Genomic DNA, 25,810 nt, shown 5'->3' on the forward strand with positions numbered 1-25,810 from the left:
AGAAAAGCCCGAGTCCGCCTCCCGGAGTCAGTTGAGCGCAGACCCGGGCAGCCGCGCAGGCTGTGTTTGCGTGTACGTGGTTTCCGCGGGTGGCTGGGTCCCAGTGGGTCGGCGCGTATTCGCGTACAGATGTGCTAGGAGCGTTTGGGTCTCCGCGCATAGTTTCGGGTGGGGCACGGTGGAGCGCGAGCCCCCACCAGCGTGGGCTGAGATCTGCCCGCATCCGTGTGCTCGGGAGCCCTTGAGCCCTGCTGCCGGGGAGACCGGCACCAAGAGACACCCGAGCTCGGGAGCTCTTTAGTGGCGGCCGGGAGGAGCTTGGCTCCACGTGGGGCTGGAGAGCGCGCAAGCCTGGAGACTCTGCGGCGCTCGCCTCTCCGCCTCGGTCGGCTTTTGTTGCGCCCGGCGGCCGGAGGGCAGCTCGCGGGAGCCTGGGCCGTCCGCTCGGCTCGCCCGGGGCCGGGCTAAGAGGGTGAGCGGGAGAGAGAAACGGCTGCGGCGGCCAGAGGCGAGCCGAGCGCGCGAGAGGCGAGCGCCCCTGCCCGGCGCCGGGCGCGCTCTCCGCCTTCCTGGCCCGGCTCGCTCGCTCCCGCCTCCCTCCCCCGTGCTCCATGCCCAGCCTCCTCCCTCGATCCCGGGCTGGATGACTGAGGCATTTCAGACGTGGGCTGAGCCAGAGCGAGCGAGCTCTGAGGCTGCGGCGATCTCTCGATAAGCCACCTAGAGGCGACTCGGTGCGCGCGCTCCCCAGTGGCTCCCCGCCCTCCCTCTGATCATGTTGACATATTCACAGGACAGGCAGTAGTACCGATGCGGCGCTGCGACGTTACAGTTTCCGACACCTTCTTTTTATAACTCGGCTCTATCCCCCAGCACTCGACCTGTGAAAACCACGCCTATGAAGCAACACAATTGGTCCGAAAGCGTCAAAGAGCCAATCAAGAGGCCTCCGGCTCTCCGCAGCCCACAGCAGAGCCCGACCTTCTAGACCGCCGAGCAGACGCCCGGGGAATTCTAGAGGCGGAGGAGGGTGGCGAGGAGCTCTCTCTGGCTTTCTCTCGCTCCCTCCCTCTCCTCGCGCTCCCTCTCCCACTCTCTCTCTCTCCCCCTCTCTCTCTCTCCCTCTCTCTCTCTCCCTTCTTTTCATTCCCCTCCTCCCCCTAAATCCTCCCTGCCCTGCGCGTCTGGACGCAGATTTAGGAAGCGAATTCGCTCACGTTTTAGGACAAGGAAGAGAGGCGCGGGAGAAGAGCACACCAAGATTCGGATTGAAACCCAGACACCAGGCTCGGAGCGGAGGAAGGAGGAGGAGGGCGAACGGAAGCCCGTTTGCAGTTCAAGTTTTGATAGCGCTGGTAGAAGAGGGCTTCAATCAGAGTTGTTGTTGTTTTTTTTTTTTTTTAAAGGAGGGAGACTTTTTCCGCTCTCTCGCTCGCAGTTCAAGCCGGTCTAGCGCAACTGCAGACGCCTCCTGCGAGCCAGAGGGAGAGGCAGAGAGATAGGGGGGCGGGTGAAGAAGAAGGAGAAGAAAAGGTAAAAAGTCTCCTAGGAGAACCGGTCGCATTTGCAACAAAGAACTGGGGGCTGGAGAGGGACTGCCGGGACCGAGGGCTGGCGTGTCTATTTCGAGCCAAGCGGCAGGGCTCCGGCACGAGTCCAGACCCTGCTCGTTCCTCTCGCCTCGTAAACCGACTTCCAGGAGCGGCTTTTTGAAAACGCAAGACACTAGGACAGTCATCTGAGCGACTATGTCTCCTGATTTCTCGCCTTGCCCTCTTTAAAAGCGGCATTCCCCTCCCGAAAAGACACTTCCCCCTCCCCTCACTTTGAGGTGCTTTAGTTGTGATCCCCCCCTTTTTTTTTCTTTCGCTTTTTTTTCCCCCTCCAAACTATGCGCTGCTGTTAAAAAACAAAAACAAAACAAAACAGCAGCTGCGGACTTGTCCCCGGCTGGAGCCCAGCGACCCGCCTGGAGTGGATGAGACTCTCCATGAGAGATCCGGTCATTCCTGGGACAAGCATGGCCTACCATCCGTTCCTACCTCACCGGGCGCCGGACTTCGCCATGAGCGCGGTGCTGGGTCACCAGCCGCCCTTCTTCCCCGCGCTGACTCTGCCGCCCAACGGCGCGGCGGCGCTCTCGCTGCCCGGCGCCCTGGCCAAGCCGATCATGGATCAATTGGTGGGGGCGGCCGAGACCGGCATCCCTTTCTCGTCCCTGGGGCCGCAGACACATCTGAGGCCTCTGAAGACCATGGAGCCGGAAGAAGAAGTGGAGGATGACCCCAAGGTGCACCTCGAGGCCAAAGAACTTTGGGATCAGTTCCACAAGCGGGGCACGGAGATGGTCATTACTAAGTCGGGAAGGTAAGCAAGCGGCAAGCAGCGGGCCCCCTCCCCCAAACTACTGAAGGTTTCTTTCCTCCTTTTCTCTCTCTCCTCCCAGAACGGCCGGTTTGCCAGTTATTCCGGCTTATGGGCAAACACAGTTCCCCCAGAACTGTGTACCAGAACTGTGTACAGAGACCTCCCCGGGCCCTGCCCCTGTGGTAGGAGATTTCAGCTTACCTACGCGTCTGCAGCCGGCCGCTTTTCCTACCTGGGTCTGCATCCCGGGTTCCGTACAGGATAGGTAGAATTTTCTCAGTGCTGCCCAGACATCTCTGCAGGAAGAAAGAAAAGCACCCCTTTGCAGGCAGTTCAGTGTTTCAAACCTTTCTGGAACATCCTTGTGTCTTTGTAGATGTTGTGTTTTTGTCTGGTTCATTTCGCTCTCGGAGAGAAGCACTTACAGCCCTTTTTGTTTGTGTGGTAGCCGGAGGCCTGGAAGGAGCTGCCTTGCCTTCTCTGCCCTCCAGCCTAGCCTCTGGGTCTGCAGGGGGCCTGAGCCTGCCCCTGCCAGCGCCAGAGAGAAACCGAAGGGCATTTGGGGTTTGTCCATACTGCTTCGTGTGTCTGTAATCGAGGGAGAGTTCAACAGGCAATTTTGGCTAATTAAGATTATGTTTGCAGACCCAAGGAGCCAGTAGGGAGCCCCATACTGCTGTTTCATGTGTGAATATTATCAACCACATTTTACATAACGTTTAGAGGTCCTTGCCTGACCAAAACGTGCCTGTCACTTAAAACCACTGATTTTTTTTAAATGGCATTGAATTCTACCAAGGCATAAAGTTGAAGGAATAAAGAGAAAATCCCTTTCTTGAGGTCTTTAGTTTTCTGTGTCTTTCCAAGCTAAATGAGGCCAAAGTTTGCCATAAAATCCTCCAACCCAGAAGACACACAGGCAGTTTCACAGCGACCCGCTCTCTGCTCCCTTTTAAGTCAAAAGTACAGAATGCCAATGCCTCTGGAAAGTAAAAAGCAATTTGGTGGTGGAGTCTTGCCGTTTTGGACTGGCCCGAGCAGTAGGGAGAATGTGGTTAGCGGCGCGATAGGCAGGCTGGTGATCAGGCCTGGGCGTCCACCCCAATCTACAGAATTCGTTTTGAGAACTCACCAAAGTACAGTTTCATTTCGCCAGCAGCGGGACTGCTGTTCCACAGCAGGGAGGGGTGCAACTTGACATTTCTTTTCTTGATACGTTTAACATTTTCTCATCAATGGGTGGTGGAAAATTCTACCTCGACTGACTGAACTTGACTAAAATCCTACCCAAGCTGTTTACAACTAGACACCCAGAAAAGGCAGAGGCAGGAATTTCCCTCTAAGGAGGGTAATCTATAAAGTCATACAAGAGACCAAAAAAATTACAAAGAAATTATTAGATGATGTAGAGAAATCCAATGCCGCAATTCATTCGTTTTGAATCTTGGGACATTTAAAATAGAGCCATTTGAGCATATTTAATCCTTCTGTTGTGGAAGGAAATAACTTTGCATTCAGTCGCCCTACTCTGAATGGCACAAGCTCATCAAATGTAATAGAAAGTTTTAAATTTGATTTAAATATTTTAGGTAGAAGATCAAACCCGGGAAACTGAGTGATTTTTTCCCCCTTTTTTCTTCTCTCTTCTCTCCCCTCGTAGGCGAATGTTTCCTCCATTTAAAGTAAGGTGTTCAGGGCTGGATAAAAAAGCCAAATATATTTTGTTGATGGACATTATTGCTGCAGATGACTGTCGGTATAAATTTCACAATTCTCGGTGGATGGTGGCGGGAAAGGCTGACCCTGAAATGCCAAAGAGAATGTACATTCACCCCGACAGCCCTGCCACCGGGGAACAGTGGATGTCCAAAGTTGTCACTTTCCACAAACTGAAACTCACCAACAACATTTCGGACAAACACGGATTTGTAAGTTTCATGGCTTCCCTTCGATAAAATTTTCTCTTCTCTCTAGCAAAGGCTGTGCTTCCACCTTCCATGTAAAATCAAGAGTTTCTCCCTCTCTCTCAGTTGCCAAGCATAGCAAACTTGCTCGATCCGCAAACAGAGATGGAGAGAGAATTCCAGGGTGTTTCTCTTCAGATAATGGAAGGCCTGGCATTCTGAAAGAAGTGAGGCTCATGGTCTATGGCAAGTCCAGGTCTTGGTAACTGTTTGACCTGACAGGGAAGTTAAAAAGCAATCGTGAAGACGTAAAATCAGTGTCAAAGGTAGACGTTCGTAAGGGATTTGTTTAACGATATCAAACTTCTATTTTGAAAGCAGCCATACGGTTGCTTAGGGGAGTTTTAAGGTTCGAAGTATTGACTGTGTTGGTGAGAGGGTGTGAATACAAATTTTGAAAGATGTTCTTCCCTTGGACTAAAAAAGAATTGGGCTTAGGTGAAAGTCAGGTTTACTAGAAATGAGACTTAGATTTCCCAGTACAAAAATTGCATGTGTGTTGGGAGTATATGTATGGATTCAGGGAGGGAGTTCCTAGAAACTTTCAGGAGACTTAGATTGCTTGTAAAAGTCAAGCAAAGGACCTTTTGCCCCCTGCCCCTACGCCTCCCCAACATTTCAATAAAATAAACAGAGTGATAAGTGAGGAATAAGCAGAAAGATTAGGCCCAGGAAGATGTGAATGGCGCGGAAATATCTTCAGGGGGCAGGAATTGCATTTGAAGCCCTTGATTTGATTAAGGCATAAATATTCCTCTCTAGAGTTCAGCCTTTCAGGGCTTTAAGTGGATTGGGCTCGTCAATTAGTGGGCACTTAAAAGACTGAATCATTTTGTAAATTAAAATGCATGTTTTTCTCTATCTTTTAAGACTTTGGCCTTCCCAAGTGATCAAGCAACGTGGCAGGGGAATTATAGTTTTGGTACTCAGGTAGGCTAGGGTTCAAGGTACGAATCAACCTTAGATGGTGAGGGTGGGGGAGGACCCTTTGGAAATTGAGGAGCAATTTGGATTCTCCAGAAGATTACATGGGGAGCTGAATGTTCCCACAGAGGTACTCCAAGGAGGTGGGCTCGGTACAAGCGTGGTGCCCTTCGGTGGGGTAGACGTCGGCCTGACAGGGGTCCTAGGGTCCTGTTCTTCCCACTAAATCCTCTTGTGATGTGTGTCTCTCCTCTTCCGGCCCCTGCAGACTATACTGAACTCCATGCATAAATACCAGCCCCGCTTCCACATTGTGAGGGCCAATGACATCTTAAAACTTCCTTATAGTACTTTTCGGACGTACTTGTTCCCCGAAACCGAATTCATCGCTGTGACCGCATACCAGAATGATAAGGTAACCAAATTCGCTTTTCTTTTTCATCGTGATATTAACACCCACTTCCCCTCCTCCCTTTAAGCTGCTCTGGGGAGAGGATAAGAAAGTTACAAGAGCATTGGGATGGGAGTCTGATTTTTCTTTTGTGATTTGACCTTCAGTGGAGCTTTGCGGGGAAGGGGCACTGGCACACTGCAGAAGGGAAAAAAAAAAAAAAAAAACAACTTGACCAGCTAGGAATCCAATGCTGAGTGAAAAAAATGCCACACTAACTTTGCCAGTGAGAAGCTCCTGTAAACCACCCGTCCTTACTGTTGCCCGCCTCACCCGACCCAGGGCTTTCTCCTGTTGGTTTCAAGGTTCATCCTCTTCCTCTTCAGGAAGAGGGTCAAGAAATCAGGGTCGAAAGGAACCAGCTAAAATTGAAGGCAAAAGCCATTCGGAATCTTGGGAGGAGAGTCCCAGCAGAGACCAGATTTTCTCCCCTGGCCAGAAATCCCGAGTAGCTGGTCTGGTTTTTATTACCTTTTACGCTGCTGTGTTTTTTATGGTGTGTGTGTGTGTGCATGTGTGTGTGTTTGTTTGGAAAAACCTACTCTGATCACAGGGTCATGCTAATTGAGTTGTCTGAGGCTTTTGAGATGAGATGACCAAAGTCACCACTTCATTTGAAGGGTTTTTTTTCTCCCTGGGCCTGTGGCCGGGGATTAGGAGTACCCCCAAATGGAACAGCAGGCAGCACCTGGTATGTAAAGCTATGGTGGCCCGAAGGTCATGGGCGTGTGCACAGAGAGACACAGAGAAAGTGACTCTTGCTGTGGGTTCACCAGTCGCCAGGTTGGCTGTTAGCAGGCAGTTAATGGGGGCGGGGGGTAGGGGGGTGGGGGGCAGCTGAGGACCTCTGGCCTTCAACTTCTGAACCCTAGACCTCAGTGCCAGTCCAGCTCACTAGACGACGACGCCCTACATTTTGAATTCACTCTCACTATGGGTGGGTCCTCTGTGGCCTGCTGATGGGGGGTCTTCCAGGTCTGGTTCCTTGGTCTGGAGACTAGGACATCAGGACCTCCTCTCCCTGCAAGAAGTGCAAACAGGATTTATTCCAAGAACAAGAATCCATCCAAGGGGCCCTTTTCCCACCTCTAGCGAACTCTGTATACATCATCCCCATCCCCGACCCCATCGCAGGGAAGGGATTTGAAAGATTACATACTATTTTTCCTCAGCGTGTAAAAATGCACGCACCCTCTAGACCCAGAATCCTATGAATCTAAGTTGTTAACGGAATAATAAAATATAGCATTTTTGATCAAAGCGGCCATGGGCCTTCTCCACCTAATGGCGGTGGCAGGGCATATAAATGAAAACAAATGTTTCCAGTGGTCATTCAGTCCTTCTAAATCTATAATTGTCAATATCGTAATTCCTGAAACACACTCCCCCGACACCCAGCAAAAAAATCAAGCCCACTCCAGCACAAGGGTAGTGAAACCCCATAAATCATTTTATTAGATTTACAGAAAAGGTTGGAGGATGTGCTGTGTGTATGTTTGTGCGTGTGTTTGGGGGCAGGAAATATAACATATTTTATGATCATTGCACTGTATAAAAAATCTAAAGGAAAGCATAATTTTAAGATCTACAGGTTGCCCTTTGACAGCTTTTCCATTTCTAAGCCCAAGCTGTTGGCTGCCCAGGCAGGATCATTTCAGCCTGGAATCCCTGGTTTGGCCTCCAGTGGGAGATGCGAGCCATGGCACACTTCCCTTTGGTTTTCCTCCTGGCCCCCTCCAAACTTCTTCTGTGTTCCCCTCTCTCTTTCTCTTCAACCTGGCCTATCCAAATGACTTCTCTGGTGGTTGGAAGTCAGATTTCTAGTAGATTAATGAGTTGGGGGAAACACTCCCAGAACATTCTAGAAAATGAAGCCAGTGTCTCTTTCTTGCTTGTGTCTCCTTCTCTAGATAACTCAGTTAAAAATAGACAACAACCCTTTTGCAAAAGGTTTCCGGGACACTGGAAATGGCAGGAGAGAAAAAAGGTGAGCTGAGACAGTTGTTTCTCAGATAATTTAGAAAATCGCTTTTCTAGGTCCTGATGCTCAACCTTTAGAAGTGGGATGCGGGCACTTATCTTGAGAAGGGTGGGGGAAGGGTGGGGGAAGGTTGGAAAACAGCTTGATGCCCCTCAGCCAAGAACTTACCGATTTCGGTACGCTACTTTCTCTACCTCTTCCATGTTATCTTAAAGGAAGTTTACTAGGCCACCCCATAGAAAGATGTCTCTGCAAGAAAAGTATCAGGGATACAGATTATATACAGATGCCTATTAATTTCTAATTAGTTTAAGTTCATCCTGGGCAGGTCCCAGGAAAGGACTAAGCCATTCACAAGATGCCTTGGAATTTTTGCAGTCTTGTCTGGCAAATACCCTCAGACAGAACTGAAGCCCCTGGAGACATCTATGGCCCCCTCCTTCTGTGGGGACATGTATCATTCTGCATTAAGCAGACAGCTGGCTGGTATATAAAAGAAGCTCTCCCCTCCCCCACCCGCATTCAAAGAATTTCGAAAATCCAGAAAATCAGCCCCAATTTTTAACCTATCCCCTGGGGGAGGGGGAGGGCATTAAGAAATAATTTCTCACATCAAAATAGAGGTTTTTTGAGTCCGATTAATGTGTTGGTGAACCGGTTACAGTAAAGTGCACCATGAAATAACCACTTCTTCCCAATCTTAGCAACCCATGCGGAGTTGGTCCGCTCTTTGTGTTCACTGCTTTGAGTCTTCTTTTCTCCTCCGTCTGTGAGGCAGGCTGCTCAGCTGTCTCTGGCTGGCTCCAATCTCCCCTCTTGCTCTTTACTTTTTTTTTTCATATCATGGTTTATTTCATAAGATGACATCATAATTCATGTCTAATTCACAAGAACAAAGACTCAAACTCCTCCTGCCTTCCCGTTGAACTCTGAGGGCAGGGAAATCCAGGTACAAATGCATGATCATGAGATGGCCCAACCTGCTATCTAGTGGCTCAGGGTCACCAGGTATGGTCCTCCTCCTCATGAAGACATTATCTTCCCATCCCCTGGACCTGCAGCTCCCAAAGGAGCAGTCAGTAACTCCTGGGGAGGTGTGAGAACTGGAACCAGTGAGGCCCAAAGTTGCTCTTTACTTTTAAACAAGATTTCACTGCCCCAGCCAATGCCCCAGCCAATACCCCTTCCCTAATGAAACCCTCTGGTCTTGAATAAATACACCCAGAGCCTTCTTTCCCCCTCCGTCCCCCTGGGCATGTGTGCGCCTCTTTGGAGAGGGTGAGAAGGACCGAGAGGGGAAAATCCTGTTCTGATGTGTAACGCTGGGTGTGTGGGGGCTTCTGCCACAGAAAGCAGCTCACCCTGCAGTCCATGAGGGTGTTCGATGACAGACACAAAAAGGAGAACGGCACCTCCGACGAGTCCTCCAGTGAGCAGGCTGCCTTCAGCTGCTTCGCCCAGTCCTCCTCTCCGGCCGTCTCCACCGTGGGGACATCCAACCTCAAAGGTAAGTCTGGCCACCTCTGATTTCTCAGATTTCTCCAGGTCTTGGAAGCCTGACGAGTTGGGGGCTGGGGGCACCCACCAGGGAACCTGACCCCTCCAAAGCTTCAGATCCTTCTAGAAGTTTGTAAACAGGAGCCAAATCTCACAGAGGGTGATCAGGTGTGTCCCCCTTCCCTAAGTTCACCTGAGAGCTCAGACCCCTTTCCCCCAGACACTGATTTGGCAGGGAGGAAGTGGTGGTCCCAGTTCCTGTATCCCCTCTGGGTGGAGGCCTGGAGCATCCCTCCCTCTCTCTTTCTTTTTCCCATACCCCCCACCCCACCCCTCCAACCAAGCAACAGCTGACTTTTTTTTACTCTGTCTTCAAACTCTAGGTTAAAATGTGTTAGGCTGGGGGTGGGAGGAGTCAGGGGATTTTCTGCCACCTGGAACAGGGAAGGTGACCAAGAGAAATCCAGCTATAGGGCCACCATGGACCTGTGAGAGGAGATGGAGCACTGAGAATCTGGGTTGGGGAGGGCAGGGGTGGGAGGGGAGGAGCTGTTCAAATCCCCAGTTGGTTTCCTGTGTTTAAAGAGCAAGAACTATTTATTTGGAAAGACACACATGCTCTCAATAGGAAGAGACCTGTTTTTTAAGTGAAATAAAATGAGAGTTCTTTATGTCTTCTATCCATTCAAGCTTTAAACACAAAATGGGATCCCTTTTTCTTTTTTTTTTTCTGGTAGGACACACACAGAGGGTGTGGTGAGAGCAAAAGAGAATCCATGATTGTCTTCAGGCAGTGAGTGGGCCGCTTATCACCCATCTCTGTCTGCAGAGACAGGGGAAACAGAGGCTCAGTGGAGTGTGTGTGTGTGTGTGCGCGCGCGCGCGTGCGAGTGCGTTGGGGGAGGAATGTTCACTTCTGCCACTACCAATTCAAATGCCAGGGTTCTCTCCAAACAAATCCTTCTGAAAGAAATTCACAAATTTGTGGAAGGGACTGCTCCCAATCACTCAGGGAACAAAGAGAGGGTGACTAGAAGGTGTTCCCGCAGTGAGTTTTAGTGTAAGTCACTTTTAATTTTTAAAAACTGAATTTGCAGTCGAATGGGAAAAAGGCCAGTAAAGGCTTTGTCTGACCTAGTAGGAGCTCAGTGCTCACTTGTGTAAAATAGTAAAATTCACTACACATTTGGGGAAGGATCTATGGAGGGAGGGGTGCCGCTCTATCTACATACTTGAAATTCATTACTAGCTTGTTGCATCCTTCCACTAAAATTTGCTGTATCATCACTCCCACTTTGCAGATGAGAAAACTGAGGCGCAGAGAGGTTAAGGGGCTTCCTGGGGTTACACAGCTGGGAAGTGGCCGAGCTGGGATTCAAAGTGGGGAACGGGAGTTATGCTGGTCCGGGTTTCAGACCTAACGCCCTTCTGCTTGGCTTTTGTTTCCCTCCTATGGTAGATCTGTGTCCCAGCGAGGGTGAGAGCGATGCCGAGGCCGAGAGCAAAGAGGAGCACGGCCCGGAGGCCTGCGACGCGGCCAAAATCTCCACCACCACGTCGGAGGATCCGTGCCGGGACAAGGGCAGCCCGGCGGTCAAGGCGCACCTCTTCGTGGCCGAGCCCGGCGGCCGGCCCCGGGACAGCGGGCGGCTGGACAAGGCGTCGCCCGACTCGCGCCACAGCCCGGCCACCATCTCGTCCAGCACCCGCGGCCTGGGAGCCGAGGAGCGCCGGAGCCCGGGCCGCGAGGGCGCGGCCCCTTCCAAGGCCGAGGAGGCGCGCGCGCTGCCGGGCAAGGAGGCCTTCGCGCCGCTCACCGTGCAGACGGATGCGGCCGCCGCGCACTTGGGCCAGGGCCCCCTGCCCGGCCTCGGCTTCGCCCCTGGCCTGGCCGGCCAGCAGTTCTTCAACGGGCACCCGCTCTTCCTGCACCCCGGCCAGTTCGCCATGGGAGGTGCCTTCTCCAGCATGGCCGCCGGCATGGGGCCTCTGCTGGCCACCGTGTCCGGGGCCTCTACCGGCGTCTCGGGCCTGGATTCTACGGCCATGGCCTCGGCCGCCGCGGCGCAGGGACTGTCGGGGGCGTCCGCGGCCACCCTGCCCTTCCACCTCCAGCAGCACGTCCTGGCCTCTCAGGTATTTATCAGCGCCTCTCCAGCCCCTCATTCACTCTCGTTTGCCTGCCTCTTGATCCCAGACACTCACCCAGTCCCCCTGCCTAGAAGCTTTAATAATAATTATTATTATTATTATCATCATTATTATTACTAGGTGCAAGACTTATTGATTCATCATAACCTCACACTCCCCACCAAAACTTAAAAAAATTTTTTTTCTAAGTTAAGGGCTATTTCTAGCAGAGTAACAAGATGGTAATAACAGATAATAACTCTGCACAGCACTTACTTTGTGCCGGGCGCTCTTCTAAGTACTCGATCTATTCTGACTTCAGTGATCCTATGATCACCTCCACCTTCTAGATGAAAGGACAGAGATCAGAGATGTTGAGTAACTTATCCAAGGACACACAGCTGGTAGGTGGTGGACCTGAGACTCTACCCCAGGCAGTCAGACTCCAGGGCCTCTTCCAGAGGCTGTGATTTTAGCTTCAGAGTTGAAATGTCTCTTCAGTGTTTCACAGCCAACCCTTCCCCAAGACTTAGAGGAGGGAGAGACCATGGCCTGGTAAGGGAAGTGACTCCCTGGGGAAGAGTTGATTCTTGAACCTCCAATATGAAGCTATTTCCCTGCTCCCCCACCCCTCGCAGGCCAGCCTGTTCCCCAAAGGGTTAATGGCTTGTGCACACGTGGGAAATGTCAGAGAAGGACAGGCTGGGGCTATGGCAGGCTTGGCGGCCTGTGTATGGCTCAGACAGCTGTGTTGGGGCTCCAGCAGCTGGGGAGAAGTCTCAGGCTGCTGAAAATGCTCTGAACCCCAGCGAAAAGGTTCTATGGGGTTTTCTGCACGCCCTTGCCTTTTGTTTTGTCTGAGCACATTCATCTCCCTTCCCTGAGCCAAGAGGCAGGACTGGCCTCCCCCTCTGGGAGGAGGAGGGGACTGAGAAAAGGGCTGGCTTCTCCCCTTCTTCCATCCCTCCCATCTCCTGTGCTAGCCCTTTCTGGAGACCCTCCTGTCATTGGTGGGCAGGTGATAAGCGGGCGAGGGCCTGCCTGGGCAAACAGGTACTAATAGTACCCAAGGCAATGGGTCAGAGAGAACTAACCCAGGCCAGGGTCCCCGGATTTTTATTCTGCTTCTGCCACTTGCTAGCTGAGTGAATTCCTACACCCCTGGGGCCTACCTCAGCTCAGTCTCTCCACCTGTAACACCAGCATATCTGGGCCTGTAGGTGATTTCTTTGTTCATAGCAAACACCCTTTACTTTTTCCCCCTCCATCCTGCCCACCCCCCTTTTTCTTTTGCTTAAGGATCTTCCCCAAATTTTTTTTTTTTAACTTCTAGACTGGAGTAGGAGGACGGAGGACAAGAATGAAAAAAAATGCATGTCCAATATTTTATGCCCTCTGGTTTTCACCCAGCTACTTTTGTGGGGTAGGCTGTCTGTAGCCCCATTTAACAGGTGGAACAACTGACTCTGATGGGAGAATTTCCAGCCGTCCTATTGGCCAGGCACCCTGTGTGAAGTATATTGCAGGCAGCAGCTCATTTCATACCCACAAAGTCCCCCATAAGTATGCGAATTATTAAACTTTTCCCTGGTTTTGCCATATAAGAAAGCTGAGGCACAGGGAGTGAATACTTTGGCCTAGGTTGACACAGCTCAGATTTGGACCTAGACACAGAAGTTTGAGTGTCCTGCTCTCTACCCCCCAGGGAGAGAGGTTAAGGCCTCACCCAAGGTGGGGATGGGTGGGGGAGGGGTGATGGATGAGGGTGGCTCCTCCCCACTGCGCAGAGCCTGGGCCCTGACTCTGCTGCCCCTGCCTTCTCTTCCTCGCCCAGGGCCTGGCCATGTCGCCTTTCGGAAGCCTGTTCCCTTATCCCTACACGTACATGGCCGCGGCGGCGGCCGCCTCCTCGGCAGCGGCCTCCAGTTCCGTGCACCGCCACCCGTTCCTGAACCTGAACACCATGCGCCCGCGGCTGCGCTACAGCCCTTACTCCATCCCCGTGCCGGTGCCGGACAGCAGCAGCCTGCTCACCACCGCCCTGCCGTCCATGGCCGCAGCCCCGGGGCCCCTGGACGGCAAGGCCGCCGCCCTGGCCGCCAGCCCGGCCTCCGTGGCCGTGGACTCGGGCTCAGAACTCAACAGCCGTTCCTCCACGCTCTCCTCCAGCTCCGTGTCCTTGTCGCCCAAACTCTGCCCGGAGAAGGAGGCGGCCACCAGCGAACTGCAGAACATCCAGCGGCTGGTCAGCGGCTTGGAAGCCAAGCCCGACAGGTCCCGCAGCGCATCCCCGTAAACCCCTCCCCAGAAAAGTCTCTTCATTCCAGTCCAGTCCAGTCCAGTCTGCAGTGCACTTTGTTGGATGTCAAATAAACCACGGGCGTGCAGTGAGGTCAGCCCTTCTTTGTGAAGCCCTGTCTGGGAAGGGGTGCCGGACTCCCTGGAGAGAATGTGCTAGAAACAAGCCCTGTCTTCTTGGCGTGGTTTATACATCCGGGATCTGGCTCAGAAACGTCGGTTGCACTGAGCTCTTGGGAGTGGGAGTTAATGCCTTGGCGGCCGGAGCACCTCCTTCGAGGCTGGTCTGGAAGCTGTGGGAAGATAGAGGTAGCCAGGCCCCAGAAGGGGAGGGGTTGAAAAGCTCCCCCAGCGCAGATTTATATATACATATTTTTTCCTTCACCGTGTCAAGTGGAAACACAAATAAAATTGAAAAAAAAAATACCGGGGACAAATGGATACATTAATATGATTCTGTTTGTGAAGATTAAAAACTTTCTAGTGACCTGCGTATCAGTTCTAAATAAATTACTGGGTAGCATTGTTTGGGGAGGGAAGTCCCTGCCATCCTTGTTTAGCCTCTATTAAGGAAATCTGTGTCTTTTTAATATTCTTGTGATGTTTTAAGAGCTATAGGTCTCTTTTTGCATGTTCCACAGTAATGTATTTGTGGGTTTTATTTTTGAATGCTTGCTTTTAGAGAGAAAAGGACATTACCCCTTACCCTTTTCCTCGATTCTCGACAACCCCGAGGGGGATGATTTAAAGGGAAGGGGGTGGGGAAAACACCAAAAATGAATTTATTTTATCTAAGCTCTGTAGCAGGATTCATGTTGTCCCTCTGGCAGTTCTTTCTCTTTCCTGTATATGCAATAACAAGGTTTTAAAAAATAATAAAGAAGAAGCGAGACTATTAGACAAAGTATTTATGTAATTATTTGATAACTCTTGTAAATAGGTGGAATATGAATGCTCGAAAAATTAAACTTTAATTTATTGACATTGTACATAGCTCTGTGTAAATAGGATTGCAGCTGTCAGGTTTTGTGGTTTTGTTTTCCTATAGTCAGTTTTATTTCAAGGTCACAGGATCGCTTTTAAAAGTAGAAAACACACTTTCTGCACCGACACCGACACACTTTTCAAAAGAGTTGTCTGCAAAGAAAAAAAAAATTTTTTTAATGTCCAAAAGTGGGGAAAAGTGCTATTGCCTGTTTTACCAAAACTTGGGGAGGTGGGGCTGCTTTCCAGCCCCACCTGAAATTCCTAAGAGTGGTTCTGAGATTGCTTGCGGGTGGGGTGGGAAGTGTGGAGGCTGTGGTTTGACTTTATGATTTTTCTTTTGTATTTGTATTTGCTAGTCTGATTTATTCCAAACAAAGTGGAATTGACTACTTAACTGTCTTCAGTGTTGATGGTGTTTGGAATTGGTGCCTGTAGAGATATATATTCACAGTTCAGAAGTCAGGTGCTGAGAGCTGGTTTAAAGACAAAAATTCATGAAGGTATATTTTGTGTTATAATTGTTTATGAGTTCTTTGGTTTTCTGTATTTTTGCCCCCTCTCTTTAAAATATCATTGAAATTTCAATAAATTTTTATTGAAATGTCTTTGGGCCTCCTGTTAAGTGCTTTCTTTAGGGAACTTTACTGAAAGTGGAGAGTGGGCCTCTTTCTCTCCTGGCTTCCTTTAGCCCCTTCTCTTTGCCTTTAAATAATTAAGACCGCCCCCACTGAACCAAAATGAGATGTCACTCAAGTTACAAAACTAAAAACAAAAGTCCCTTACTCGGCGGCGGCGGCGGCGGCGGCGGCAGCCGCGAAGGGAGCGGTTTCAATCTGAAATTACTTTTCCTTTAAATTAGGAAGCAAAACGAGAGACGGAAGGGGGGCTGATTAGAATTGGATGGAATAGCAATTTCAGATACTTAAGTTTTAATGGAAAAAGAATGCTCGCTCCCTAAGTCAGTGTTTCCCGCATGAATCCGAACGTTTTCGTTTTAGGCTCGCTTTCCCTTGGCACGTCGATCTGGGAAATTCAAGTCAATTTCTCCTTGCCCCAGTGTGCAAAAAAACAAAACAAAAACGAACAAACAAAAATTAGCAGAATCTCCTCGTGGCCAGCCCCGGCTTGGCAAGGCAGCAACCCTCCAAGCTGCAGGAGAAGGGGACGAAATCGAACGCCCCCCTGTAGTCCCCGGTGTCTCAGATTGGACCAGGCTGACCCAAGACACCCCTCAGAGGCCTCAGCCCGAATTGTGCGTGCGAAGCGCGGCCAGCTCTGCGCAAACTTTGCGTCACGGGAGGGAGGAGGGTAGTTTTCCCCCCGCAAGGGAAAGGTGATTCCAGGGCGCATAGTTGACCCCCTCCGAGGGAAAAGTCACCCAGGAGGCTGACACCCTCCTCCAGCTCTTCCCTCCAGCCAGCCTCCAGGCTGTTTGGGGAGTTGCCTTTTGAAGTTCGATTTATCTTTGAAACATTCAATAAAAAATGGTGAGGCCATGACAGTCTTTGGTCTCCTGCCCTCCCCACCCCAGCCTCGCCTCGGAGGTGTGTGTGTCTGTGTGTGTTGGGGGCGGGGGGGGGGAGTTAGGGAGGACGGGAAGGTTCTCCAGGCCTTTGCTTGCCCCAGGGGCCTTGACTTGAGGACGCAGCCGGAGCCTGCCTGGCGGCTGCCGCCCTCCCCCCCCTTCCCTGGAGCCCGCCAGCCCGGCCCCAAGTCCCTGTCACCTTCGGGCCCCTTGAATGGCCTACAAGGAGGACACCCCCTCCCCTCCCTCATGCTGTACTTGGAAGGGGATCGAGGTCGAGACCTTTTGGAGAGGGGGGCACAGCCCCTTCCATCTCCAACCAGGCACGTGGGGAGCCCCATAGCCTGTCCTGCGCTGTCTCCCGGGGTGGGAGGGAAAACAATCAGGGTCGGAGGTGAGGTGGGGGGGAGCTTTGCAAGGCTTGGGGATCTTTGGGGCGCTAGCTCCTCGGAGGGCCCGAAGATTTCCAGGGCGTGCGCCCTACGCGCAGAGGCGCAGCCGACTGGGACTGGTTGTTGGCCCAACGATTACGCGCGGTGCCTGCGCCCCGGGAAGGTGGCAGTCGGCTCGGGGTGCTCGACAGCGCTCTCCCCGAGCCGGGGGCTGGGGGCTGGGGCGGGGGGCAGAAAACAGCCTCAACCTCAAGGAGGGCAGGAATGCTTTTCTTTCACGGTCCAGATTTGCTCACCTCCTCCCCACCTCACCCCCCAAATTCTGGGACGGTGCTCAGACGTGTATCTAGCCTCTCCCAGTGCTTGCCTTTTTTTTTTTTTTAATCTCCCGTGTATCTTATTTGTATATAGTGATGTTAATGAGTAACTCTGGTGGCGCTGATGGACTGGGGGTGAGCGGCTCGCAATCTCTCTGGATTTCGTTGCCTATTACTCACCTGGCGCCGGTCGCAATCTCGCCGCGGGCTTTATGGTGGCGGCGGCCGCCGCGGAGGCCACTTGGGGCCGGCGCCTTCGCCTTTTTTTTTCCGGGCTTCGAGTGCCACCTATCTGTCTGGCTCGCGAACACGCCCCGGTGGCCGCCGCTTGCTCGGCTCCCCAGTGCCTCCCGGGTTCCGGAGCTGGGGCGTTTCACCTTTGCCCCTTCTCATCCTCGCCAGCCCCAGCCCAGGCTCCCCTCCTCCTCTGCCCCCCGCGCCCCCCCCCCACCTCCCACCCCCCACCCCCACGTCGGAAGAAGCCGCCGTCGTCTCTTTCCTGGATATCGCTTTCACTCCTGTTTGGGCCTCAGATGAGAAAAACAGTCCTTCCCGACTTCGGGTTTCCAAAGAGCCTTCGGAAATTCAATGAGGGGGATCCTCTCTCCTAATTTTCTCCCAAGTACCTTGCCGCTCCGTGTAGAAACCTCTACCAGTTCCTCCGACCCTGTCGGGCAGGGGATAACCTGAGTTCATGCTGGGTAGATGGCGAGAGAAAGGATTCCCCCCTCCCCAATATACACACCACTGAGATTCCACCCTGGATGCAACTCCCCTTTGCCTGATGCGCTTTCTCTTTCTTATTTTACAACTCTGTTTTGGTTTGGTTTGGTTTGGGTTTTTTTTGGTTTCTACCCTGGCCGCGTCTACAGGGACGAAGGGGGCACATGGCTCTCGTGAGCAGCGGTCCGTAAAGGGCCCGGGCCGGGGTCAGCTACCGCAGCCTGCAGAGCGGAGTGACTTCGCGATTTGTAGATTTAAGGTGACAAATGCGGGTGCCGGCCTGAGCCCTCCGGCACCCGCCCCTTGGGAAGGTCGGCTCCAAGCCTGGCTGAGCCCAGGCGTCTGAGACCGGCGGAGGGGGAGGGCTCGGGCTCGTCTTTTGCTGTGCTCGGAGCCGCGGGTGAAGGCGTCCGGGTTCCTGCTGACCTCCCGGCGCTAATTGCAGGGGCCGAAGGGCGCGCTCGGCAGAGGCCGGGGTCACGACCCTGCGCTCCCTCCTCCCGGGTCTCGACAAGCCCGAAGAAGCCGGGGGTGCGCACGCGGGGCTGCGAGTGTGAGTGCGCGTGTGTGTAGAGCCTCCCTCTGGATCTGCGCTCTACTGGAACACACCCCTCCTTTGTGGGGCGAGTTCCCGGCGCGTAGGCCCTTACAAAAATTCCATCCAAGAAGGAAAACCCTTGTCCTGACCTTTCCCCTAAGCCAGCAGACAGGCAGCCGCCTTTGGGCGCTGCAAGAGGCTTGAAACGCTTCGCGTCCATGCGCTTTTCTGCCTCGCTGGTTTCCAAATCTGACCTCACGGCAACCAGCCAAGAGAGTGGCTATTCGGGTGTAGATGCGAGGCCGCGATCGCGACCTGGCTCTTATACACATAGCTCTAGAAAGTTCGTACCTACGGGTAGCTCTTTGGGCGTTCTGGGGTCAGGAGCTACAGGTGTTAGAAGTAGATGCGTGTGCGCGCGCGTGTACGTACTTGTGCGTGCTCCACCAGTAGACGTCTCTTTCAATTTGTATTTCGAAGTTCCTGCGCAAGACAGTTCCGGATGTAGATGCCTTTGGTTGTTTTATAATCAAGATGCGTATAATCAACATGTATATGTTGCAGATGTCGGCGTTCAAAGTACACGGAACAGCAATAATAAAATGAGCTGGCCTACCAGCATACCAGGGGCCCGTGCACAAGCTAGGTACTCGGTTCAGGCACCCCACAAAAGAGATCTCCTTCAACACCACCTCACAATTAACCCTATGGTGTGTGAGGATGACCTTTCTGCCTTGTTTTACAAAGGAGGGAACTGAGGCTCAGAACAGTGAAATCACTAACCCAAGAGCACCCGGGACACTGTGTAGCCAGGATTCGAGACCAAGTGGGCCCCAGAAGCCAGTGCAACCACTGTTTCTAGTTCAGGTGGAGGTGTACATACCTGCGGTGCATATATCCAAGACGTAGAGAAATCTATGGGCGTGTTCTGGATTTCGGTGTGTGTCTCACGCGCTTTTCATACGAGAACATTTTACATTTCTTCGGGCGTCTCTCGTGCAGTGAGAAAGTGCAGTTTCTATCTCGGCGTCCCATTCTCCGGCCCTCTCTCCCCCGTCCGGTGCCGTCGAGGAGGAGACCGCACGCTTGGGGCCCTGATTCCCAGGCGGATGAAGCGAAGGTTGGCTGGTGACAAAACCCCACTTACAAATGCTTGCGGCGGGGCACGGAAGCTGATACAGTGTTCTCATCCCGATCTGAGTCGCGAGGGACAGGGAGTTACAACCGCGCGGGCGTGTGCCAGGGCAGCAGGGTGACCACGCTAACTCCAGTTTCCCTCTCCCGCCGGGTGGGAGAGCGAGACTCGGGCTTTGGGTGTCTCAGGCTTTTCTCCACCGGCCTCCGATCCTCCCCTTCGTCCCTAGCACTTGCTGAGCTCCATCTGCCCGGGCGCGAAGGCCGGGGACTGCAGGTGGGAAGCCTGCCGGCGCAAGAATCGTTTTTTCCTTCCTGGTTCGACCCTGCTCAGCTTCCAGGAACTTAAGCAAATCTGGTTCCTCGGCCCCTCGTTCTCTCAACTCTTTGGCCCCAGGTGGGAGCCGAGCGCTCGGCTAGTGGGGACATAGATCCTCTAGAGGCGGGAGAAGGGATACGGAGGGCGCAGCCCCACGCAGGAAAGGGGGTGCCTGGTTATGAGACAGCGCGGACCAGGTTCCCCAGCCTGGGCAACTGTAGGCCCCATGCACCCAAGGAGCCGAGGCCCAGGTCTGGCTGCAGGCTGGGCGGGGAGGGCGGTGGGGTACGGGGAGGAAACACCACATTGCTCGGGTAGGGAATAGGGACCCGTCTTCCTTGCGCCCAAGACGCAAGGCGCTTTCTGTCCCGCGGCTGGGATGAAGTCAGGCGGCCTGTGCCGGTCCGATCGCGCAGCTTCGGGGCAGTCCCTGGCGGTGGGGGGGGGGGGGGAGGGACTTAGAAAAGGGACATTGGTACCGTCCGAGCCGTCCGGCTCTCCACACACGCCATCCCCCCATCCCCCCAGTCCAATGATCCGAGTCAGCCAGTCTATTTGAGCTTTTGAAATGCGATCCCCCGCGCCACTTCGGTTTCCCGCTAATGGCCCGGGCTCTGGTTTCGGGTTGGGGGATCGCACCCGGAGGAGAGGGGCTGCTTCCCCGGGGCCCGCGCCAGCCCGCCCCCGTCTAGGCGCTCTTCCCGCCGGCGCGGCGGGCCCAGGACGGTATGGCCCCCCTGCCCCTTCAAGGTCCCCAAAGCGTCAAGGACACCCGGGCACGGAACTGACACTCGTGCACTGACTTCCTTCTTGCCACTTTCGCTCCTTGCCGCCCACCCCAGTCCCCAGCGCGGGCGTCTTTGACGTCACTTTTTTTTCTTTTTGTGCCGGGACCAGGCACCCCTCACTTTCCCAGGAGCTCCAGGGGAGCGTCCGCTGTCACGGCTCGTTACTTTAGTCGCCTCCACGCCCCAATCCTCCCAACCCGAGGTGTGAGCCTGCTACAGTTACGGAGCCAGTGTTACAGCCTGTCTGCCGGATGGTGTACCCACACCCCAACGCTGCCTTGTCCCAGGCGCCCCTCTCCCAAAGGCCCGCACCCTTTAGCTATGGACATTCTTTAGGGTGAAGGCTCTCAACTGGAGGCCAGAGCACTTGACTTCAGCGGATCCCCAGAAATCATATACAAAAGTTTGTTACTGTGCATATATGCAGATTTGGGGGAGGGAACCCGACAATTTTCCTCAGTTTCTCAGACATGTCTGAACCCAACCAAATTAAGGGGCACTCACTACTCTGAGGACAAAAAGAAATGGGGGGAGAGTTTAGGGTGGGCCAGGTCGCATTTAGCTTTAGGGACTAGCTCCAGCTCTCTGCTTACCCTTCGCACTCACCTTCTCCAAGGACACTGTTTCCTTGCTTATTTTGAAGCTAAGCTTCCAGACCCAGAAGGCCTCAGGCATTGTCTAATTAGATGACTAATTAATGATATTAACTTATCAACCAAATGATTATGAACAGTCATTATCACTCCCAATGAATTCTGTGTTAATTTCCTGTTGCTAAGGTCAACCCCACTCAACTAGCGCAGGTAATCAAAGGAAACCACTTTTCATAAAACAAATTTGCTTTTTACTACACACCCTCCTCCCACCTCAAGATCCAGGGCAAGGGGAGACACAGAGGAGTCTCCTTTGTGGAGAGACCATTGGGGTCCAGGTTAGGGGTTCCCCTGCATCTATATCCCCTTACTAGCCATCTCCACGTACGTCATGGTGATCTGGCTGTTTTCATCTTTGTTCAGATCTTCTGAAGGACTTAGTTTTTAAAATTGAAACCACATCTGGTGGTATCGGGGACCTGAATTTTGGAAGATAGATGCGTATGTGTTGGTGGGGGGAATAGTTTGGGGTCTGAGGGTCACCTGAGCCTTTTCTCCAGGGCGGGAAAAAAAAAAAAAAAAAAAGAAAGAAAGAACAAGGTGAAGGCTGGGATCTCTTCCAATGCAGAAACTTCCCTTTATCTTTACTGCCCAGCAGAGCCTAGAACAAAGTAGGCACCTACCCAAAGTGTGTGTGAGGCCAGCCTAAACATGCTCAGGAACCCCATTAACTTGGAAGGCTGAGGTTACAGTGGAAATATTTTAAAACGTCGCCTGCATTTTTCTCTGTCACGCTTCCCTCTTTTGTTTTATTTAAGCAAACACACCAACCACACATGAAAATTCACTAGCACTTAAAGAAACGTCCTAAACAGGGCAGAATGTTTGAGGAAAGAGGGAAGGGTTCTCTTGTTTCCTCCTCTCTGATAAAGTAAGACCCCAGGGGAAGCCCCTCATCACCCCAGGCCTTGCCTAAATAAACCCCTTTTGGTCGTACTTGGCCAGTTAGAGATGGATTTCATCCTGGCATCAGGACAAGATGGATTTCATACGAGGTGATGTAAGCAGAGGCTCCCGACTTCTCTCCACCGCTGCCATCTCAGCCCCCCTAAATCCATCCACAAATTCCCCACCGACCTCAAGTTCACTCCAAACTTTCCCCCAAGACTTTCCTGCAGATGTATCACAAAAAGAGTGTGGATGGTGAGACCAGTGTTTGGCGACAGCCTGGGCCTGCCTCAGGGAGCTGAGGACGCAGCGCGCTTCCCCCTCCCCCTCCCCATTTGTCGATAAACAGGGCATTTCTGCGCTGGTTTTATTTGACATAAAAGCCCCCCTGATGTTACTTCCCCCGATTTCTTGACACATACTGGTCTCTGAGTTAGAACAGAGACCTAAGGTGAGAAAGCTCAAACAGGAAGGGGAGACTGCAGTCAATCAACACTAACTCTTGGTTTCTCCCGGGAGAAAAAAAAAAACTCAAGCTACCTGTTTTGCAGAGCTCAGGGGAGGGAGGATACAGGGAAAAAAAGCAGCTCAGTTCCAACCGCCCTCCCTCGCCTTTGCTTGGCCGTTCCTTTGCCGCCATCTGCTGGTGATCTGGGGAACTGCAAGGGGGCTTTTTCAAGACCTGGCAAGACAGAGGGTCCCTCATTCATTCATTCACTCACTCATTCATTATTCACTTATTTATTCAGCAGATAACTGTACCTGAGACACAGTCTCTGTTCTCATGAGATTTGCAGTCCAGTAAAACCAGTTTCATGGCCATCCCCTGAAGGTAAGATACAGAGGGAGCAAGGTGTCAGAGGAAAGCCACGTCCAGCCTGCCACCTCTTTGCATGTGGCCTGTAAGCTAGAAATGGTTTTACATTTTTAAATGGTTAAAAAAGGTCAAAAGAAGGATACTTAGTGCCGTGCAAAAAAGACTTGATATTCACATTTTAGTGTTCAGAAATCAAGTTGTATTGGAAATCCAGCCACACCCATTCACTTACATATTCTCCCAGGCTGCCAGAGTGAGTTGTTTTGACAGAGACTGTATGACTTGCAGAATCAGAAATCTTTATGATGTGGTCTACTGCAGAAAAAGTTTGCCGGCCTCACATCTAAAGAAAAGAGTGGCTACTACACCCAATTTTTTTAAATTATTTATTTATTTATTTGGTTACACTGGGTCTTAGTTGCGGCAGGCGGGCTCCTTAGTTGTGGCGTGCATGTGGGATCTAGTTCCCTGACCAGGGATCGAACCCGGGCCCCCTGCATTGGGAGCGCAGAGTCTTATCCACTGCGTCACCACAGAAGTCCCTACACCCCATTTTTCAAGATGGAAAACTGTGCTACAAATCCCGAGAAAGTCTAGAGGACTTTGGGAGAAGAAAAAAATGCAGACCAAATAAATAAATAAAGCATAGAAATTGTCAAAGCTATTTTTAAAACAAAGAAACAAAAAATGCAGACCAGGGGCCCCGTTGCTTGAAGGCTGGACTCAGAATGGGTTAAATGAAGCTAAGGATTACAATTTCAAAGTTGCTTTGAAATGGAAATGAGCTAGAGAGCCGGTAAGACTCCCAGCACCTAGTAGGTTCTCAATAAAATAGCCATTCACAAAAGATCACCTCCCCAGGGCAGGAGCACAGGATCCTGCAGAAAAGGCACTGGTTGCAAGATGTAGACAGCTTCGGTTTAAAAAGACTCTGACAAAGGTCAAAAATAACAGATTGTGGGAGTCTAAGGAAAGGGAATGGTGCAGGTTTGGGCAGACTCCAGGTTAAATCAGCTTTGTTTTAGATTCTTCACTCAGTGAAGGAAAAGCAGAATGCCCACAGCTGCAAGACAAAGGCTGAGGCTTGCCATGAATGACTTTTTTGTGTGATTTGCTTTGCTTTGGGCTGAATGAAGGCGACAGAAGTTCATGTTTATTCCTTTCTAAGGCTTGCAGCGATTCCAAACACAAAAGAGGCTACAACCATTTCTCTCTCTTTTTCTCACCCCTTCCTTCTTCCCTCCCTCCCTTCCTTCTTTCCCTCCTTCCCTCCTTCCTTCCTTCCACCTTATTCCAGATAACAGCCTTCACTCTGAGGGTCAGGGGAGGAAACTGAGGCTTCGAGAACTTCAGTGATTAGCCCAGGTTTCCGCATCCAAGGCGTGACTTCATCACAAAGCACGGGGCTTCTCTTCTGTGTTCTTTCTATGAGGACGCCTTGCCTCCCTCTCAGCTTTGGCCTAAATGAGAGCCTCCTTATTTATCATTTGGAAGCCCCAGGATGTACAGAACCCAAATCCAAGCTGAAATGAAGGCAATTACCCAGATAATTTAGGTAAACGTTGGGGTTGTGTTGTGAGTCTTTTAACATCCAGGTCTGAATTATTGGTGTAATTGTTTCCACTCCTCCCCCTCACTGCTCTGTTCAAGAGGCAATTCTCCCGACAGCCCCTGTTTGTTTTGTCCGGGTTGAACAGGGCCCAGTAGCTAAGGAGAGCCGGCTAGAACAAAACCCCGGGTGGGGGGGGGAAAGAGGCCGGCCGGGCAAACTCTAGAGGGCCAAGCCAATTTGTGTTTGAGGTCAATAACCTTTGTGTTTCCATCAAAACCCCATGCATGAGGCACACTCCACCCCTAGCAATTCTACAGTGAAAAACGCTTGCTTCCAACGTATGAAACATCAAAGCAGCAACCCCACGTGCGCATCTCCGTGTGTGCCCGCCCGTTAGAAAAGAAAATTAAGCAAATAAAGGAGAATTTTTTAAAAACGGAAAATAAACCTTCTCTAATTTCTTAGAAGAAGAGAGTGAATCGTGAAGTCGTTTTGTCCCCTCCTTCTCTTCACCCCCCACAACACACACACCCAGGCTTTCAATCTGCTTAGGAGGAAAAAAGCTTCAGTTCCTGGAAACTTCATTTCCCTCCTCTTCAAACAGGGCCGATAATAATCCTTCCTTTCTGGGGTTGGTGGGAGATAATATAGATGCAACAGAGAATCCAGGACTGGCATATAGTAAGTCCGATGCCCGCCTGCTCTTACTATCAGGGATGAGGTCTGAGATAGTGTCTGCTAAAGTGGACATCATCCCGTACATTTCCAGAAACAAGGCAACTACTCCCAGACCTCCCAGCCAGTATCTTTCCTGGTCGGCTAGTACACACAGCGAAACAGGAAGGCTGGTGCCCCACGGACACCCGAACAATGGGAAATCCATGCATTAAAGTTTTATAGGCTGTGGTAGTTTAGTTCAAAAGAAACAGAGTCTGGAGCAAAGCAAGCTGGGTCCAATGACATCAACTAGAAGCAGGAACTCTGAGTACATAAGCTTCTTGCCCCTGTTCTTATTTATTTATCGCTGCTGCTCATGCCAGGCAGGGAAGCAGGAGGTTGGCAGGCTCACCCCTCGGTTAGAGATAAGGAAAGGAAGGCCCAGAAGGTCAAGGTTTTATGTTAGGACCTGAAGCCATTTCAGGGCCAGAGAACTCAGAGTTCAGTAAAAACAAGGCCAACTCAGCAAGCGAAAAGGAAGATAAAAATGGTGAGTGTGGATCAAAACATTTGCAGGGATGATAAAAATCAAACAGGTATATTATCTCCAGTCACTTCGTGTCTATGACAACCTTTCATTTGGAACAGCCGTTCTCGCCCCAAACACACATCAGATTTGTATCCAGCCTCAGACTTGTTGAGTCAGAGTCTGGGGGACAGGCCCTGGCCTTGGTACTTCTTAAAAACTCCCTGAGTGATTCCAAAGAACAACTAAACCACTGATAATGGAGCTATTTTTTAAAAAAATAAATAAATTTATTTATTTATTTTGGCTGCATTGGGTCTTTGTTGCTGTGCGCAGTCTTTCTTTAGCTGTGGCGAGCGGGGGCTACTCTTTGTTGCGGTGC

The 25,810-nt window shown here is 51.6% G+C and overlaps 1 protein-coding gene across 2 annotated transcripts; it reads left to right on the plus strand.

The window, feature by feature from the left end:
- Positions 1-1,014: 1,014 nt before the first annotated feature.
- Positions 1,015-14,921, plus strand: TBX3 (T-box transcription factor 3). Of its 2 annotated transcripts, XM_060118527.1 has the most exons (8): positions 1,015-2,367; positions 4,028-4,295; positions 5,202-5,261; positions 5,524-5,670; positions 7,617-7,693; positions 9,037-9,194; positions 10,644-11,320; positions 13,149-14,921. In XM_060118527.1, the coding sequence occupies exons 1-8, from the start codon at positions 1,979-1,981 to the stop codon at positions 13,608-13,610; spliced, it is 2,238 nt and encodes a 745-aa protein (XP_059974510.1). In that variant the 5' UTR covers positions 1,015-1,978; the 3' UTR covers positions 13,611-14,921. The 2 variants fall into 2 exon arrangements, with proteins under 2 accessions (XP_059974510.1, XP_059974511.1); XM_060118528.1 differs by lacking the exon at positions 5,202-5,261.
- Positions 14,922-25,810: the final 10,889 nt, after the last annotated feature.

This window comes from Mesoplodon densirostris, chromosome 15 (genome assembly GCF_025265405.1).
Source record: "Mesoplodon densirostris isolate mMesDen1 chromosome 15, mMesDen1 primary haplotype, whole genome shotgun sequence".
NCBI lineage: Eukaryota > Metazoa > Chordata > Mammalia > Artiodactyla > Ziphiidae > Mesoplodon > Mesoplodon densirostris.

Bases quoted from the DNA above. Each gene is read 5' to 3' on its own strand.
- TBX3 (XM_060118527.1), top strand. From the start codon at position 1,979: ATGAGACTCTCCATGAGAGATCCGGTCATTCCTGGGACAAGCATGGCC. The intron at 5,671-7,616 runs GTAACCAAATTC...CTCCTTCTCTAG, and splicing joins CCGCATACCAGAATGATAAG to ATAACTCAGTTAAAAATAGA. The intron at 9,195-10,643 runs GTAAGTCTGGCC...CTCCTATGGTAG, and splicing joins GGGGACATCCAACCTCAAAG to ATCTGTGTCCCAGCGAGGGT.